This window comes from Oenanthe melanoleuca, chromosome 4, assembly GCF_029582105.1.
Source record: "Oenanthe melanoleuca isolate GR-GAL-2019-014 chromosome 4, OMel1.0, whole genome shotgun sequence".
NCBI lineage: Eukaryota > Metazoa > Chordata > Aves > Passeriformes > Muscicapidae > Oenanthe > Oenanthe melanoleuca.
Genome location: NC_079337.1, coordinates 45,636,479 through 45,656,827, shown reverse-complemented (window position 1 = coordinate 45,656,827; position 20,349 = coordinate 45,636,479). Strand labels below are relative to the sequence as shown.

Sequence of the window (20,349 nt, the reverse complement as noted above, 5' to 3'; positions counted from 1 at the left end):
CCTGTGTTTCTCCTTCCTATTCTGCAAATTTCCTCTGGGTAGAGATTTCTTCTGTATGCCTTTTATTTCTCTTCATCCAGCCCCAAACATCAGTAACATCCTTCTGTACTCCCAGTGGTTCCTAGTCATTGTATACTCTGTTATTTTCTCCTAGCTTTCCACAAAAAATATTTCATATTTCTATTCCTCCACTCCCCAGGAATGTTTATCTGAATTCAAGGGGCACCAAGAGATAAGAATCAGCAAACAGCTGAAGGCAAAGGAAAGAACTGCATGAGCCTCTGATGTAAATCACACAATCATTTTATGTAGATATGATAAAAAATAGCTGTTCAAAATCTAGGCAAAACAGTTAGATCAGTGTACACATTAATCCCATACCCTGAGAACCAACTTACAAGTTAAAAAAAAGGCTTAGTTAATTATAATTAACCTGACCCAGCTTATACTCCATAATGGTTTCAAACACTATTTCTTATTCTTTATAGTATATGGTTATTATACCCTCTGGAGGAAGAGAATTTCAGTCAGCTTATACAGATAATTCTCAAATATTGATTTGAGCCAAAGCAAAAATACAATACAGGAGTCTCAATTTACTTCAAGCAAACTTTCCTGAATCTCTCCACCACATCACTCAATATCATTAGCAGTCTATCCATCAACACTCCAAACTCCAAGGATTTCAGAGCTGTGTAGTAAAACTGGGTTTCACGGCATGGCTGCATGGAAAAAGTACCACAGTATATGTTAACTTTGAAACTCACATTTTCTATCTTACTTAGACTGGGGATTTTAAGTTGATGTTCACAACAACTTGAATTTATTAAGTATTTTCCAAGAAAAACAAAAAAAAAACCCTAAGTCAGGGCCTTCTGGAAACATTACTACCAAAAGTATTGCCAAAAAAGAAATCAGTCTTATAAAAATGCTACTAATATCTGTGTACACATGATTTTTTATAATTTTTTGTATCCTATATTCTATTTTTTAAGCAAATTTAATACATTTTACCAGCTCAATATTTATCTTAGCTGCAAATGATGCACAAGATGGAAAAATTAAAATTCTATGTTAAATATTTTCATTAGATATAAAGAAACTAATTACAGCATAAGACATATTTTCCCTTTAGCTCTTGCTGGAAAGAATTTGAGACCTTATTACCTCTTTATTCTTGCACTGTTTTTGTATTGCCCCTGGTCTTAATGAAAATTTGCTTATAGGCTCACATATTCAGTACAACAGCTGCAGTAACAGGCTAAACTCCTACACTATTTCAATCATTCTGAGACAGAGTTGGTAGACTCTACCTGAAGGTCTCAAATATCTTCAATACAAAAATTTGAAAACTTAGGCATACATAGGAAAACTGATTTAACTCATTATCAGCCAAGAGACTTTTAACAGAACTGGAAACAAAATATTTTTCTAGCTTTCTTTCTGCTTAGAGAGAAATGAAACAAATGAAGGTTCTCCTGAAACCTGATTTAATTGTTCAATGGAAAAATGCCATTGAGAAATAGCTTGAGTAGAGATGAGCAGACATACCTCATGGTGTACAGGAGTGTCCCATCGTCCTGGATTCGTAGAAGCTTGTTTGGCATTGTCATGTTATGAGCCACTGACTTCTTCCCATTGTGAAAAAATGTATCTGGAGTCCAGATCTTGCTGGCCATTAGGTTGTTCAGTCGAAGAATGTTCATTGGGCCTTTAAACTTTAATCTCTCATCCTTCCATCTCTGACGGAAGAAAACATCTATTGTGTACTCCTGTAATGGAATAAACAAATGCTTTTTTTGACACCATGAAACACTAATCTGCTTTCTGAGAACAAAAATAGAAAAGCCTTGTTTGCAAAACTCCTTTGGTAAAATTGTCAAGGGGGAACGGTCATCACAAAAAATTGTATAGAATAATAAGCAGGAACTCAATGTATTACAAGTATGACACTCTTCATGCTTGCTAGTTGCTGTTTTTGTATTGAACATTTTCCATATTTAGATTTCTGTATCTGATACACAAAGTATCTGCAAGAGGGTAATTTCAGTAAACACAGAAAGGAAAGTAAGGAAAAAATATACAGGACACTAAATAGTTCTTTCAGTATCTTCTCCTGTAGAGTAACCCAGCATTTCAAGGGCATGGAGGATGGCTGAGCCTGGAAGTAAAGAAACAAGGCAATCCATAAAGGGTATAGTATATACAAGAGAGTGATACAAGACTCTTCTAAAGAGGAACATAAGGCTCTGTAGAGTTGTGAGTTTTATGAATAAAAGTACATAGGCAGGGAAAAGCAGCTGATGATTAACAGGTGACACACACTGTCTTGGTGAACCTTACTCTGATGCCTAATCTTGGGGAGGCAGAACAGCTGGGGAAAGAACAATGCAAGCAAAAACAGACTGATGCCTGTGTCAACCAGTGCTGGGTATCCCATCTGGTGGGTTTTGGTGGTGTTCAGTTGCTTGCTGGCTACTACTGGATACAAACAAACAAACAAAAAACTGATTAGACATTGATAATGTAAATTCATCAGCAATCTTCAAAATGGAACTGTAAATGCATTTAGTGTTTTGTTTCTGTCAGCACAGCATATAAATGGGAGAGCTTAAAAACTATGTTGGAAGCAAACTGTGTTCAGCATATTGGCAAATGCTACCTTGGAGCAATTCTGTTTTGTTGGACAGGTACAAAATTTATTCTTATGACTTCAAAATATTAGTATGCTGCAACAGTCTGCACTACTGCAACTGCTCTGCAAAAACCATTTTCAAGGAAACTACTTTGAATGGACAGGGCCTGATAAAATTTAACCAATATAAAATTTTTAAGGGATTTCAATATAAAAGTGAATTCAAGGAACTTATCAGCCTCTATCATCTTCTGCTGGCTCCCTTGTGTGCTGATTAACAAGGCTTAAGGTTCTTCTCCATCAGTCATACAGCGACACAAAAGGAGAGCTGACTAGACAGCTCTCTTCAGCTCCTTTGGTCTGTGAGTCAAAGAGCTGAGAGGACCTTTTCCAGGTCAGGGCCAGAGGCTAAGGAGAATAAAGGAAAGAGAGTTTTGTTATGCGAAGGAGCATGACAGGGGCAGGAGAGAAAGCTGTTCTTTTCATGAACAGCAACAAATGCAAAGAGATATTTTGGAAATTATGGATACTAACCTGACAAAAATCAGAAGCTCAGTTTTTAGCTATACCAAGAGGTTGTACATTAATGTAATAAAACTTTGTCATTTTTCTAATTAAAATTTTAAATATTTAAAATAATATTAAACAAAACTAACACAACAGTATGTTGAAAATTAAATTGCTTGGTTTTCTTTAATCCCATTTTCTATTCTCTAACAATATTTTAGTAAATACATCTGTTTAATACAAAATTATGAAGCTCTAAGACATGTATTCCTTTGATATTATACCTGATATTGTTCAGTAGCTCATCCCTGCTAGAGACACTGCCTCATAACAAGTGCTTTGCTCACTTCTCTATGATAGATCACATTTAATTCTCCTCTTTTATTTGCTGATTTATATGTTGTTTTATTTGTTAAATATCATGTGACTTAAAATCCCATTTACAAGTAACAAGTTGCCTATCAGTTCAGTTGCAGACCAGGGAAAGTGACAAAATGCATAATATCATGGAGGATCAGGAGCAGCAGGGGAGTATATGAAATCTGGATAGAAATACAAGGTAATTAAAGGAGAACAATTGTCCTAAGATCCTCCTCGTGGTTGTCATCTGAGGGGCTTTACCAATAAATCACTTTTATTGTAAGACTGATCCTTGAGGCATAAAGAATTGGGAAAAAGAGCCTGAAGGGAATTAAGACACTAGAATTCCTCTGAAATTCAACAGGAGAGAGTGATATGTCCTACAGGTTTTTTTGATAAACGCCCCTGCACATAAAAGATGAGAATATAAATCTCAACTTTTTTGCGATGTTTCCGTCAATAAAGAACTTCAAAGATCCTGCTTTTTTTTTACTGTCTTCCAACATACATAAAAAGAATTACAAGAGAAATAAAATAGGGGAAAAAAAGAAAGCAGACATGAAAAGACACTAGATCAAAACAGCAACATTTCGCAAAAGCCCACACCTGCTGCATGGCAACAGCAAAGGAAGCAGAATGGGCAGGAAAGAATGAGCAGGAGAATGAGCTGCAGCTTTGAGAGATCCTACTGAGAAATCTCTGACTGACCCACGGGTAATGGTTAATGGCTCTAACACTGTCAATGTTATCACTGAAGGACTTTGCCCACCGTGGCAAACTGTGTAAAGAAGCAACTGCTCATCTGAGACCACAGAACTCCCCTCTCTCCCTCTCCCCAGTATGTCTCTGTGAACTCCTGGAAATGTGGACAGAAAGTTAAGCCTCCTGATGGGAATTTGAGATAAGATAAAGGTGCTGCTATTGTCCCATTATCTCAGATCTAAGGAGAAGTAAACAAGGCTGATAGGAATGCATCCACAAGAAAAGCCAGCTCAGCAGATGTGCTGAAAATAAGCCTTGGCTGAGTCTGGCAGGGGAGACCAAAGCTGCCAGACTCATTTCTGGGATCTTCCACAAGAGGACTGCACATGATCCACAATTGCAACAGATCCATGGTGTTGCAGAAGCCAGTGTAAAACGCTCCCATGTAAACCTGAATGTATATTAACCCATTGAACTCTGTGTCTCATGGGCTTCCCTCACCCCTGGCAGATCAAAACTATGACCACCACCTTGTCTAACAAACAAAGAAATAACATCAAATCTTGTTGCATCCATGGGTGGTGATATCTTTCTATTCTTCTCCTTTCTTACTTTTCTTTCATTTCCTTATAAATTTTCTTCAGTGTCAATTTTATGCTTTTGTATTGCTTTATTGCTATTGATAATAATAACCAAAATGGCTACATACCTCCTTCCCATTGCAACCAAAATGTTCCAAAACTAACTCTTATTTATTTATTTATTTATTTATTTATTTATTTATTTATTTATTTATTTATTTATATTTACAAGTATAAGTATAAGTATATATATATATGGATATGGATATATGTGTGTGTGTATATATATATATATATATATATATATATGTCTATATGTATATATATGTATTTATAAACATTGATTATTCAGTGTTGTTTCACCCTAATCCACTCCCAGGGATCAACTAATAAAAACCTGAATTTCTCTCACCTTTAGGGGGCTTTGTAACACCATCCAGTCTGTGCTGGAGATCTTTATTTCAGAACATCTCATTTAGAAGATGGAGACAGGGAATAAACCAAGGTTTGGTGCAAATCATGACAAACACCTTCTGTTTCCATTTACCACAACAGAAGTAAAATCTCACATAGTTCTTAAATAACTTATCTTTCTACAGATTTCTTTGCATTTTTTTCAATGGAAGTATTGGGGTCTCAGTTTTGTCCATTTAAAATTATTATTTAAAGCAAAATACAGCCCCTGCCTTTGCATCCAGTGCTATATTCACTGATCCCATGTTCCCTTCTGTGCCAAATCTATTCTGCTTATGATCATAAATACCCCTACTGATGTTTACCATATTAGAAATGAAGAAACAGGTATTGAAAGTATTTGAGTATAATCAATATGATAAAAAGACAGCTACAAAAAGATGCTACATAAAGATTTTGAGACTAATTCCTATTCAATATATCTGATATATACCACTTTGTAGTAAATGCTGTGTAATGTTTATTTTTCAGTCAAGACTAATGTTCCATGACAAAGGCAAATCTGGACTCAAAAAAAAAATACTCAGATTAATACCTGATACTAATTTCATTCATTCTGCAGATATTCTTCTGTAAAAAAACCCTGCTCTCTCTGGATATGACCTAACTACTCTCCAGTATATAGTGCATTATCTCCACAAAATCACAAGAGTATACTTCCAGGTCTTCAGAGGATTCCTGTGATAATTTCTAGACAAGAAAGTGTTTCCTGCTGTGTTGTGTCTAAAATGGTGCATATGCAGACTCTAATGCAGTATGATTAAACATAATCTTTCAAATACATATTTTGCTATCTTACATGAAATTTTAGGTACAGACAATGAGGTTCTTGCCATGGTTTTAAGAAGCTCTTGACCCTCTGCCAGTTCAATGGTCAGAAGAATAAAATGGTGAGGAAATTTCATTTCTCTTTTAATATGCAGTTGTTGTGCATAACATTATGCACCATCAAAAAAGATGTTGGTATCTCTGGCAGAAGCTTTAATTGACCTGAGTATAAGCAATCCATTCCTACTACACAGAAGTATTTTCTTTTTTTTTTTTTTTTTTTTTTTTTGTTAAGGCCAGATTTGTATGGGAGAAGTTCAAATAACGAGAAATGTACTCTCATCCTTTCCAAAAGTGGTTGAGTGGTTGGCAGATTTTGGCAGTTTTAGCATCTGGAGTATAGATGGACGTGTTCCAAATATCTCAAAAATTGTAAGTGCCCATTAGCAAGCAGTCTTGTCCTGAAGCAGACGGAACATTTTATTAATTACCTTCTGGAACACAACATTTTGTTTAATGAATAGTTCAAGCCAGAGCTCCTCATTCCCTATTTGTAAAGATTTTTCTTATTCATTTATTTAAAGTGTATTTGTCTTTTTTCTGACCACCCTTAAAGCCATTAAGGGACATATATATATATAACTACAAAAACAAATTTTAAGTACTGTAAAATATAAGACTTTTAAAAGGCAAATAAAAAAAATTAGAAGCAAGCAAAGGGGAAAAGGCACATATTTCATTGAGTCCTTAAAACAGTCAGAAATACTGTGGTTGATACACTGATGAGATAGTGCAGATTCATGGACCTAAAACTCACATAGTTAATATAGGAACTGCATATTAATATTTATGTTTAAATCAGTATCATTTTAAGAATTAAAATGTACATTCTTGTTTTCATATCTGCCTTAAGGAAACATGTAATTTTTCTTTTGGATTTATTTAAAAACATTACCAATCTTAGTATGTAACTAGTGCTGTAGAATATTAACATGATTGGTATGCATCTAAGCATCAAAATTACTTCCAAGAAAACCAAGAAGGAGTTTAGACAGAAGATTCAAAAAATGTAATTAGTCAAAGAAAAATAATCTGCCCAGTCTATGCACACTTACCATAACCTGATATTCATCAATGTGATGAGTATGAGTTTGTGATGCAATTCAATTTATTAAACTCGCACACCAGATATTTTCAGTGAGTGCTGAAATTAGCTTTACAGTAGGAGGTTCACAGCATTAGTTGGTTGTCTTGGTGGCTGTCTCTGTGGGCAGATCTGTGCAGGGTGCAGAGGCACACAGGACTAACACACCACCCCAGCCTGCACAAGCTGCCTCATCACTGCACTGCTTGGCTTTGCTTGGCCCACCCACCAGGCTGGACCAACAATCCACCTCACTTTCTACTTCTCTCTGCTCTAAAAAGAAGCAATTGTTGTACAATATGAGGACTGCAAGAGTTCTCCTCTGAGCCCCCTCAATTCTCCAATCACAGGCACTGACTATTCAGGCTCTGCACACACACTTGTGTATCAGCATCAAACCTCACGGCAGATAAACAAACTGAGCCCATCTCCTCTTCTCCAAAACCTACCTCCTGATGTGTACACAGCACAGAACACAGAAGGTAACAGCAGACAGCCAGAAATTCCCTTCAGGTCGTTTGGAGTGTGGATCCTACATACTAGTGAACAGAATCCTTGAAAACATTCTGATGAAGGAGGACTGAGGTTTGAAACTGCACTGTTGGCTATTTTTTATCAAAACCCTTAACAGCCCTGTTAAAAACTGAAACACAATCCCATCACTGCATTTCAAAGGAACATGTATTCATTTTTAAATACATAAGTAATGTCTGCCAGATACATATGACCTTTAATACCATCAAGAATATGTGGAATGTTTCTAGGGAATTGCAGCACAATTTTTCACTATTTGAAGAACTCGTTTCAAGCCTTTTATTTCTGTCTAATCTGTCAACTTCAGTCATTTTTGTCTAAGCATTTAGTCTAAACATAAAATATTAAAAAACTGTGGAAAAAAAATGTGTTTAACTACTTTGAATGAAAGTGTCTAGGGAAGAGAATGTCTTTCTATCCATATTCATTTATGAAAAGGACCTTTCCTGAATAATTTTCTCTCTTTTTTCCATATACCTGATGTAGAGTGAGCTCTGAGTCTAAAAGAAGCACCAAGGGGGGATAAGAGAGTTCTGTAAAAGATCCAAACAGGGATTACTTGGAAAAGAGACTACAGGACATCTTTGCCACTGCTGTCACTGAAAATAAAAACACTTGCCATTATCCCTTTTTTATTCAGACATGGAGAAAGAGCAACTCTGAAACACAGTGGATGCCTGGTGCCAGGAACAGGAATCCAAACAAAGGCAGAGAGAGAGCTAACAGCAGTGACAGGCTTGGACACAGCCTCTAACAAATCCATCTCCAATATTGATCCACTTGGCAGGATGCTGCACTGAGGAAAAAGCCTTCCTAACCGAATAAAAGGACAGAAACTCTGAAAGAGATCATGTGAGATAGTCTCATCAAAATTTCAGTGTATGGATTTAACTTGCAAAGGAAATTACCTGAGCCAAAAATAAAAGGGAAAAAAGCAAAAAGTTTATTGACTTTTCAGAAACTAACCAATTATACAAACATAATCTAGATGTTCCCCAATGCTCCCCAAAACACAAAAAGTCCAAGAATATTTATCATTTCTTTTACTCTTTGGTCTTCTCTTACTGAGTTCAAATAATAACTACAAAAAAGTAATTGCAGTACTTTTTTTAAATATTTTTGAAAAAAAATCTTTTGATGCATTCCCTTATTCTGTCTAGACTTAAATATCAAACTAACTCTGTAAAGCTTCTCTTAAGTCAAGGAATTCTAGGCAATAATTAGACTCTGAAACAGAGCTAAAAACAAGTTGCACAGGAAAAAACATCCCAAACAAAATCTGAAATACAAAGTGAAATTAGGAAATCAGAAAAACAGACAGAAAAAAAATAACAGGGCTCCAGGTTCAGTTGCTTTCTCTAAAGAACCATCCTAGTGATGAATGCTGTAACACTTCTGATTATTTCTGAATTTGACTTTCAGTCTTCACTGAAAATTTCTATTCTGATTTGAAAAATCAGGAACACTCATTGACATTTCAGTTGAAAACTGATGAGATGGAAGTGTATGTAGTGATGAACTAGCTGTGTATGATGATCTCTACAGAGAAACATCCCTGTTCCTTGACTTCAAAGTGAAAAATGGGAAGTCTATCATCAAGAAACTAGGGAACAAAGGTGTGACCACAGTAAACAAAACTCCCCAATAAGGATGAAAATCTGAGACTTCAAGTTGAAATATAAAACTTTCAGAAAGCTTCTTAGATTAATATTCAAGCAAAACTGATTCAAGTCCTGCCACCTACTAATAGTGTGTTGTAGGAAAGCAGGAATGACCACTCTCAAAAACAATCATAAAAACTGTTCTGAGGCAAAATTTGCTAAATCTTGGCCAAGCTTTTTTCACAGCAGACCTTATTTAAAGGGTCTCAGTACCTACATAATCTGTCTTACATAAAATAACTATTGTTCAAGGGGTAAAGAGGTCTCATTTATTATATACTTGGTTTTTTTTGTTTGTTTGGTTTTTTTGTTTCTTTTTTTTTCAATTGTGGACATCAGCACTTACTATGTCTCTGTTTATGGGGAAAATTTGTGCAGCCAAGGTGTCAAGACAGCCTGGAAAGATACCAAGTCTGAGAAAAAGAGGTAAAAATACATTGCTTTCAGTGATGAAATTTAAGTTACCAGCATGTAGATTTATAATGATGGTGCAGTCTACCAGATTTCTAATAATTAATTTTTATAAACAGAAAAGTAATCAGGTTTAATTTTCAATCCTTTTTATCCTACAAATTATAATCCAACCCAGTTCATCATTTACCTCTGAGTTTTCAAATATTAAACATGTTAATTTGATGATAAATGCTTTAATTAGCTTCTGTAATAATAATTTAGTTCTATAGCTCTTCAGAAAATTAAGAGATGCTTTGTTTTTCAGTTGTTCTGCCCAATTTTTCATTTGTTTGTTTTTCTAAACAATGCAGCTTTTCTTCTCTCAGGCTAATGTCAAAATAAATTTGTATCACTGACTGGGTTGGAAGCCTATAAGGCATAGCATCACAATACTGAACTTGAACATTTCTGAGAAATAACAGCTCAAAAAGACAGAAGAGTGAAAGTAAAATCTATTTAAACTCATGTTTTCCTTTGCCTTTCTTGATTCTCACTAGTCTGCAAAAGGAAGCTGAAAATTCTTATATATTGGCATGGCATATTTGACATTAAACAGAGTGGTTGACATGCAATGGCTTTCTTTTTTTACACAAATTATAGAAATACCCAAATATTTTTGTTCATTTGAAGCACAGTTTGCAACAGACTCCTGGCCAAGGGTGAACAGATTTGGTAGCTGACTATTTTGGTCAGAACAGAGAGTAGCATCTTTTGAACTTAGTCAAAATGCATTTGCAGAAAAGTCTCAGCCTCAGCTTCTACTTCCTGAATTCATTAATGGCAACTTCAGCTATCTTAAAATCAGTAAAAGACAAAATTCCCCTGGACATAATTTTTTTTTTTTGCAAAGTTGGGATACTGGAAAGATACAGTGAATGTGAATAAAAACTCTAGTAACATTCAGTAATCATGCTAAATCACAGATTGAAGCCCTTACTATATTACCATGGGTGGGAACTGCTAGTGAGGAAAACAGAAACCTCACAAACACAGCAATTCAACAACAAAGGTCAGAGCTACATTTTATCAACTCTGTGAATCACCACTTCGTGAGAACTGCATCCTTAGCTCCTATACACCCATCACTGCCTGTGTGACACTTCTTCTTCCATATTCTAAATGCATATTAAACACCTCCCTTGTCAGTGAGTCCCTTTTCTGTTTTCCAAAGCACTTCTTTTCTTCTAAGCTCCATTGTCCTTCACAAGATGCTAACCAAGGAGGAAAAAACAAACTGGAAAATAAATCATGCAAAGAGGTGCAGTCACAAACCTGATGATTTTACTGCTGTAAGAATCCCCAGTGGAAGGAATCCTAGAGGCAGCAATAATCATGAGAGTTTTGGGCAACAGCAATGTTCAGCCTCAATACCCCATATGACTGAGGGCCTCACCATCCACATTGTGACAGCAGAGGAAGTCAGAGGCTGGGACCCAACCTTCCTGAAAAAATCTGAGTCTGGGATACTCTGAAAATTCTGGAGGACAGGGGCATGGGTCAAACCCATTCTTCTAATGAAGTCTTTTAAGGAATAAATTTTAAAAATTATAATATCCCAGAGTTTTCAACATTTACAGAAGAAAATATCAATGAATCCTCTGTATAATAGCTTACATTATTGATTCAGTCACGCAGCTCCTAAATGAAAAAGCACTTATGGTTAAAACTCTAATGTCACCTTCATGTTCGACAGAATACGTGATGGTTTGGAAGCTATTATTTCAAAGCTCACATGTTGGAATTTTCTAATTGACTGCTCATACGTGGCAAAATTATTTTATAATTATCAACAGAACAAGCTAAATTAACCCTGAAGCTTGTAGTAATAAGAATTAAACTGCTCTTACTTATCTATCTGCTTATCTGCAAATAAACCTCCCCATTAGAGTAACATCTGCTGTTCTGATGCACAGCACTCTGCTTTGATTAACACCTCTGCACAGATCTGTTAGGGCTGGAGCATCAAAGGACCTGGCTCCTTACTGCACTGTCTATGTCTCTGCAAATAAACACCCAGAGTTCTCCATACATTTATCCACTGATGTCAAAAGTGTGTTGGGAGTGAGGGAATAGGATTGCATTTCCATTTAAGCAAAGATGACTTGCACAGCTTTGGGTAAGTCTTCTTGTGCCTCAGTATTCATCTTTAAAAGTGGATTAATATCACCTTCCCATTACACAGGACTGCCATAAATGCAAGACTTTACCACTCTAAAGCCATGAGATACTAGACCAACAAGGTCAAGATGTTCATATCATCTTTGTACATAGCTGTGGGTACTTTTAATAAAATTATTAACAAAATAAGAACAATTTCATAAACCTAAAATCATTAGAAAAAACCACCTCAAGAGAATCAGCAACATGTACAGTAATAAAAACAAAAATCTATTTCTCCTATGAAATGGCCTTTCATGTGAAGCCTTACTAGTGCATTCATAACTATCAGAACAGAGCTTGAAAACTGAAACTATCCCACACAAAAAACAAACACAAAACCCCACCAGAATATATTCTCCAAAGCTATCATTACCTGGCAGTCAGTAAGCAAATAACTTTTAAAATGTACAATGTGCTGCGAAAAATTTAGCTTCATAAGCTTGTTCATAATATCATAAGGTTCCTTGTTTTTGTATGATGCATAACCTGAATTTTTTAATAGAAAAAGAAATGTTGTCTGATTTTAAAAACAGTAATTTTCAGTAATCTACAGATATACTTAGGTAGTATTTTATATGTCTCATACATAATAAAGAATGTTCAAAGCACTTCAAAAATAATTTCTTGCAGGATTGGCAAGGATAATGTGAGACCAAAGGACATCAAAATTGCAACAATCAAGTCTCATTGCTAAATCCATGGATGATTATATCATTCTGCTCTTATCCTTTCTTTCTCTTTTTTTCTCCCTTTCTTCTAAAAATACATGGTAAGCCAGACTAAAAAATTCCTGTCAATGCCTTAGTAAGTGCCTTGTGTCTGGATTTGTTAAGGTTGGCTAAGTTTAAGTTTGCTAAGATAAAGCTTGTGATGTACTTACTTTGCCTGGATGTTATTTTAAAATTTGTAAAGTCACTTATTCTATCTCAATGTTCTAAATTTTGCAAGTAAAAGATTGTTGTTGAATTTCTCCTACACATTGCCCAGAGTCAATTAAACCACCTTCCCCTAAAGCAGGCAAGTGGAGAGGAGCATAACAGGTAGTTAAAGTCAGTTTGAGATTGTTCTTCAATTCCCTTCCCTTTTAGAGAAGCTATATCCATGAAGCCTCTACCCAGTGTGAAACATTCTCCCTAATCTCTGTATTATTTGCAGAGAGCCTACAAACAATTCCCAATAATTCAGAGCAATATTCTAAAAGTTTCTTTCTTTTTTAATGTCACTGACTTCCTTAAATGCTTACTAAACAATGCAAATTACCAATGACAGATCTGTAAAACACCACAATCATGTTGATGATCCAGCTTCCAAGCTGTGTCTTTCAAGAAGTTTAATTTAGATTTGACTCCTATCAGGTCCCTTAGTCTATTGCCAATATTAAGAGTGCTCCTTTCACTCCAAGTTTCCACCTGAGAGGAATCCAGTTCATCCATATCAAGAATGCTCCAGAATATAAACCAAAGTACAGCCAGTGCCACAGTCAGAAGATTTACTTGTCTAAACTAAAGAGCAAACACAAGCACACTTATCATGTAAAGTCTGTAAAACAATTTCCAAATTCCAAACTACATGGGGTTTGACACTTTCTGATTTCACTGAAATTGTTTCAAATTCATCCACAACAAGTAAAAGAAGAATACAAGTTTAGAGGAAGTTTATGCATCTCTTACACCATTTACCCATATATGCAAAAGATTCAGGAACTCACCATATCAGTATCTGACACAGGTCCAAAACTGGTCACATAGATGTTAGTGAAGACTTCCGTAATACTGTCTGATATAAAAAGAAAAGAAAAAACAAGCAAACATTTTAAATTAATAGTATTTTTTCTAACCCTCTATGCAAGATTATGGGGCATTTTGAGCAGGTTTCTCTCTTTGCTTACTACCCCTTGCCAGTATCCTGTTGTAAATGCTGGGGGCTTCTATTTCACTTAACATAGAGGCTAATGAACAAGGATTTGTCCCACAGAAAAGCTTGTTTCAGTTTGTTCAACTACAGTTGAACAACTGTAACATCAAAATCAGCTTCTACACACATATATCCCATTTCTCTACCAGCAAAAACAACCACAGCATCTTGGACTTATCATGGAAGGACAGTTATGCCTAAACAAAATGCCTTTGTTGCAGAGGTGTTGCCTCACTTGTTGCAGATCTCTCCTATCAAAGCCTTTCTAGTTGAAAGCTGCTTTCCACATCCTTAATAGCTTTTTCTTTGAAAAAGATGAGAAAAGGCAATTATTGACTGCACCAAATGTAACAGAACAGCATCCTACTTTTCAGTTGGGTGTGTGTTTTGAGTGGCACACATTTTAACATAACAGTTCCTTTCCTTGATATGCAATGCTCCTGATACATTGCTGTGAACACTTTGAGAAAATGTCCTTCCTAATCATTGCAGTCAGACAGCCATGAAATCAGAATATTAGATATTGTACTGCAGGGAAAAATAATTGCTTAGTTTTCTATCTTCAGTTTTCAATTAGGCTCAAAATAGAATGATATTCACTAAGAGGAGTGGTACACACAGGAAATTTCTTACAGCAGATGCCAACTAGTCTGCATTCTAGACAGTCAGTATCTCTGCCTTAAAGCCAGCTGCTGACTGGAAAAGAAAAATTTGAATATAACTAGGTGCAATTTGACTCATCACAGAATTTCTCATTCCCAAAAATAATAAAACTGCCTGCTGTATAAGTGATCCTGCTGTTATATTATGATTATATTTCCATATTTAATCATTATTAAATGTGGGTAGTTAATAGTTTTGTTTTCATAAAAGCTGCCTTTTAACAAATACATGATATAAGCAGATTTTACTTCTAATTATATTGAGGCCAACAGTATAATCCCTGCTCTTTACTGAGAGAAACCAGTCATGACAGCAAAGTCTCTACCAGCCACCAGGAAAAGGCCAGGACTGATCCATGAGCAGCTGCATGGGAGCAGTGCATTTTCAGAGGGATGTAGCTGCAAAGATACAGTGATTTCAGACAACTTCTGGAGTATGAGCTAGGAATATTCATCTGTTCTCATCTGTAAGGAAACGTCCTTCTTCAGGCAAACACTAGAATACAGGACTTCATAAAGCCCTTCCTACCAAAAAGGATCTTTTTTTTCCAGGATCATGTCTTCCTTTAAGCAAATAAATAAAGATTGACCCCTGCAATTCCTCTGCATGTCCTGAGATATGTTTATTTGTATGACAGAGACTTCTGGAATCTCTTATGAAGCATCCTTACACAAGGTGAGTTGGTTTCTACTCCAAACATCTTACAAACAAATCTTGTCAAAGGTCAGTGGACAGAAACAGTGCTGAGTCTGCACTGTTTTTGGTATTCAACAAGGATAAAGTCCAGGTCTGATTGAAGTATCCTATAGAAGCCACAAATGCATTCCAGAGGACTAGAGACTTCATGCTGCCTGTGGGAGACTCTCCAGAAAAAGGGGAAAAAAAATTTTTAAAAAAATATATTATTCTGTCCAAATGGTTACCTGGCACAGACTGGAGTGAAATGGGAGGGTGACAAGAGAGCTACTCTTCAGGAGGTAAAATGGTGCTGAACAGACTAACTGTGAAATTTGGCCTGCACTGCGATAACAACTCAAAATATTAATTATAATTCCCTTAAAAGCACTGTATTACAAAAATATGACTGACAATCAAGACTCCTAACAACAGAGTATCAAGGCTAATTTCAAATATATTTGTATTACTTGAAGGAACACTACTATAGGCAACAAAGTCACATCCTTACCTGCCCAATCCCCACCCACCAACTGCTTGGAAATATGGTCCTCTTGTAACCTCCCTCTATTGCTATCAGTTATTTTATCTCATTTATTATTTGACACAGAGGAATTATTTTAATATTTGCATATAATAAATTACGGGACGTGGAATCTTCAGGTTTGCCTTGCATTCCAAGTTTTAATTAAAAAAAAAAAACAACTTTTCTGTTATTCAGTTTCTGGATCTACTCTTCCATCAGAAATGAGCAGAGAAAATAGAGGAGAACAAACTTATTGACCACAACTTATGCTTTTAGAACAGTCTGTAGTTTCCCCTTGTTGGTTTGTGTTAAGAAAGAGAAAAGCACACTAAGGAGGAAACAGCCGATTATTATTTTTTTGCCTCCTATTTTCCAAATTCTGCATTGTTAAGAAGTTTCTATGCATACCCTATCTTTAAGATAACAAGTTCTTAAAGACAGAAAAAGCTGAAAGGTAATAAATCTTGAATTTCTCCTGTTACCATCTGTGTTAGCAGCCTGAGTCTTGTCTTTGTTTCTTTCTTGTTACGTGGTGCTAAAACAAAGGCTCCTCTGAATTAAAAATTTGAACTTGAGGGTTCAGAATCAATGTCTACAAAAAGAAAAAATACATCCTCCTTTTTTACAGCAAATATTGTAGCTATTGCTTTGAAGGAGTATATGCTTGTCACACAAACAATTCAGAAGCACAAAGAGTTTCAAATGGACTCTAATCAAAATTCATCCAGCAGGCATCACAGGTTTTTATAACTCATACTCTGTCAAGAACAGCATAAGTCATCAGACTTAGCCCACCAGAGATTCAAACAGCTCTGGATCATCAGTTCTTGTGGAAAAGCCAAGGAATATACTCAGCTAAAAGATGTTCAATGCAACATATGTTTGCATACAAATCTCATTTGGTTTTTTTGAGAGAAGTTAAGGCAAATCTTCTTCTATTGGGATTATAAAATCTGTTTCTTCTAGTGACATGTAAGCATGTAACTAAAAGGCCTGTTTTTCAAAAGTGCTTAAATCAATGGAGGCCCATATTGAAAACAGTCAAGATTGTAAAGAACCCTCTGTTGGAGGAAGGGTGGTGAATTAATTTATATTTGTGTGCTCTTAAGTTATTCTGAATCACTGCTTTTGAAAGTCATACAAAATAATGAGAATGGCAAAGGGAAGGACATAATTTCTATTTAAGATGCTTATTTTAGGGGAAAAAATCTCAGGCAAAGACTATAACACACAGCTGCCACCATCACATCTAAAATTCTGCAAAGGCTATTACAGCACCATTTCTAACTTGCTGTGGTCATAAATGTTAAAAAAGAAGCCCTATCTGACCAGTTTCTCAGATGATGAAAGCCAAAGATAAATTGACAAAATATAGTCAATAAAGTTAATGATAAAGGAAGGAAGAAAAGCACATCCCATGGAAGTAAAAAAAAAAGCAGTAATTATTAAGACCATATTGCACATGGTTTATGGTTCTCAAGCACTGATTTCTTCTGATTCCCTTTCCTTACTTGAATTGACATGGTATCATAACTGGAAAAAATAAAAAATAGAAAGCAAGAAAAAGCAATAAATATACAAAATTGCAGGAGATTTATACATCCTTTTCTGTCACTAACTGGAATGTTTACTGTGTACTTTAATTACATCTAGGATTTTGTTAATTATAACAACTCCTCTATGAAGATAATAATTTTATTATCCTCAATTTTCCATACTTGGGAAGCTGAGGCAGAAGGATTACATTATGTGTGAATAATGTGAAGTACAGATGTTTGCCAAAAACTAAGTAGCCACACTGGAAAATGTCAACATCATCGACTTGTCAAAAAATTAGAAAAATGGTTCAGAGCTCAGATAGAGTTGATATCAGTGGCATCACCAATTCCTTGCTGGTAACTCCCCTGCTGTTGGGATATCCTTTCTGATGGTCTGAAATCTGCTGACTTGCTCCTCAGTGGAAGAGCTGGCTCAGCTGAAGTAGGCTGCTTGGCAGAGAATCTGCACTGGCTGAAGTTTAAACCAACCCAGGCTGAGTAATGGAGATGATCAGAAAAGTCAGATGAAAAGGTTCCTCATGAGCCTTTACCAGTTTGTCAAAATGTTAAGATTCCACAGAGGCATTTAAATTTTCAATGAGTTCCTTTGGTCTGCTGTCTGACAGCAGTTTTCAAAATTTTTTCGACTTCTTTCATTTGTCCCTTCTCAAGTGCCTGCATCCCTGACAGGGTACACAGAGTTCCAGTGTCTGTGATGTGAGGTAGCTAGACATGCAGGATTCTGCATACCTGAGAGCTCTCCCTTTCCTGAAGAATGCTGAGAAAGCATTATCTTTAGTTAAATAAATTTTCAGGGTATTTTTCGTATTTGAGAACGATCTGGATATTACTCATTCCCCCTCTCACCAAAATAATCTAGAGTCCTTTTTTCACACAGAGTAGGAACAAAACATGCATTGCTCATTCTATGTATGTTTAAAAGAAGAGAAAAAGGAGTGTGATCACTGAAAATCTTCAGAAAGGTACCAGATGTTTGTTTGCATGAAACTGGCCACATTACTGATTAATGTGTCAAGGCTGTTTTCACAAGAAAACAGGCATAGTAGATTGTGTTGGACCTTTAATTCTTTTTAATTTTCATTTTTGGTCAAAAAAAGCTGTAAATACAATTTTGGGCAGCTAAAATAGAAGGCAATCTCTTTGAGATAACCAAAAACCATCAAAAGTGTTCTTGGTAGGATAGATCTTTAAAAGTATACATATGCAGTTCTAATGCATACTATAACAAAATTCATACAAACATTATCTTAAATATAAAATTAACAGTGCCTGTGAGAACACTGCAAGGCTGTAACTGAAATGCTGCTAAAGCATGGCCAAAAAAAAAAAAATAAGAGAGAGAAGAAAAATAAAATACTGCTCTTTAATTGTGTCAATAACAACAACAAAAAAAAGGAGGTCAAGCTGCAGTGTATAGGAAACCTAACTGAAGATTTCTGAGTTTTTGTGGAAATGCTGTCAAAAGCTTGATGTTAATTTAATTATTTTTCTATAAAATTTATTTAACTGGAATTGACATTGTTCTGACATTGTAATATGGTCTCCAGGGGCATGCTTGGCAATGCTGCCCAAAGGCCTTGAAAATGTCATTCATAATACAAGTCAGAAATTGCACAGGTGAAACAGCCAGGGTCTTAATCCATCAAACACTGCTCCAACTCAACATGCTGCCCTTATCTGACAAGCTCCTTAGTGTTCTGTTGACAGCTCAAGACACTGACTGGCTGGCAGGGAATGGGGGTCAGAGGAGGTCATGCAACACGGAGCTGTAAAAGCAGCAACATCCATGGGAACCAGATATTTCCAAATCCTGTTCTACCGTTTTTATTTTTGGTTTAGGTGATTTATGCAACAATTTTATTTATCCTACTTCAGCATCTTCATTCATTATCCACTATTAAATTACAACAGTCTCATATGCCCTACATAAAACCACTTCCAATTTGTAAATTGAAGTCATCTGTGAGAAGAAAAAAATTCATTTCTCCCCTTGACATCAGCACTTCACTCCCAATGGCCTAACTTTATCCATGAACTACCAGCAAGAAAATTTCTTCATGGGCCATGATTCTATTTCAAATTTCCATCTTTAACAAAGTATATGTAGAGTAAGCTTGCCAGTAAGAGCTACTAATACCTCTGAGCATTATATTGAATGTACTATATTGCACTATTGATTCACATTGGTGTCAGTAAGACCAGAATCAGACACTGCACTTAATTTCTCATGGTGTTGACTGGAACAAGAATATATTCTGGAGAAAATGTCTGGAGGAAGAGACAGGAACTGAAAGCCAGTAGGCTGAGACCCCAGCTGATTGACCTCTGAAGAGCTGATATCTATTAACAGACATTATATCACTTATTAAATTGACAGCTCCATATAAAGTCTACCAGGGGCCCTCCAAAGGCATATTGAGAACTTATGAAATTCAGTAGCCCTGTAAAGCAGTGCCATAAAGACTACTATGTCATTTACACTAAAAGAATACTTGGGCAGCATATAAGCTATTTTATTTCAACTAAGTATTATTCATTATTCTGAAATAATTGAAAACGGTTCAAAATAACAGGAATTTGCTGTAATACAATAATTCAGTTAAATATTAGTGTTTCTTTAGAGTTGAGTGAGAGTTTTTGACCATCAGTAAAACACACTAACCTGGAAAAAAGAATTTAGCTTAACTGTCAACACCTCTCTCTACTGTAGCAAAAAATATGACTTGGGAAAACATTCTCAGATATGTTTTTAGCTAAACTAACAACTTTTTTTTAGGTGTAGGTTACCCACCAAATGTGCACAGAATGATATGTAGGGACATCTGCAACACAAATAATGTGATATATTATCATAGTCAGTATTTACTCTTTATCCTATATGTAGAAGACACTGGTGTGAACTGTCTTACCACCATTACCAGATATAAATGAAAAAACAAAAAATTCTGTGCTGAGAGAACATCTACACATTACTAAGATAATTTTCAGATGTATATAACAAATTTGAGGCTTAACTCTCAGTTGAAAAGAAGA

General features: G+C 35.6%; 1 protein-coding gene across 2 annotated transcripts in view; it reads right to left on the bottom strand.

Moving 5' to 3' along the window:
- Nucleotides 1-20,349, bottom strand: part of GABRA2 (gamma-aminobutyric acid type A receptor subunit alpha2) — a 63,160-nt gene that overhangs the window by 22,748 nt on the left and 20,063 nt on the right. For both annotated transcript variants that reach the window (XM_056490582.1, XM_056490583.1), the window contains exons 4-5: nucleotides 13,688-13,755; nucleotides 1,552-1,772 (exon numbers count right to left, since the gene is read on the bottom strand). In XM_056490582.1, coding sequence (XP_056346557.1) covers nucleotides 1,552-1,772; nucleotides 13,688-13,755 — 289 coding nt within the window. The remainder of the gene's footprint in view (nucleotides 1-1,551; nucleotides 1,773-13,687; nucleotides 13,756-20,349) is intronic.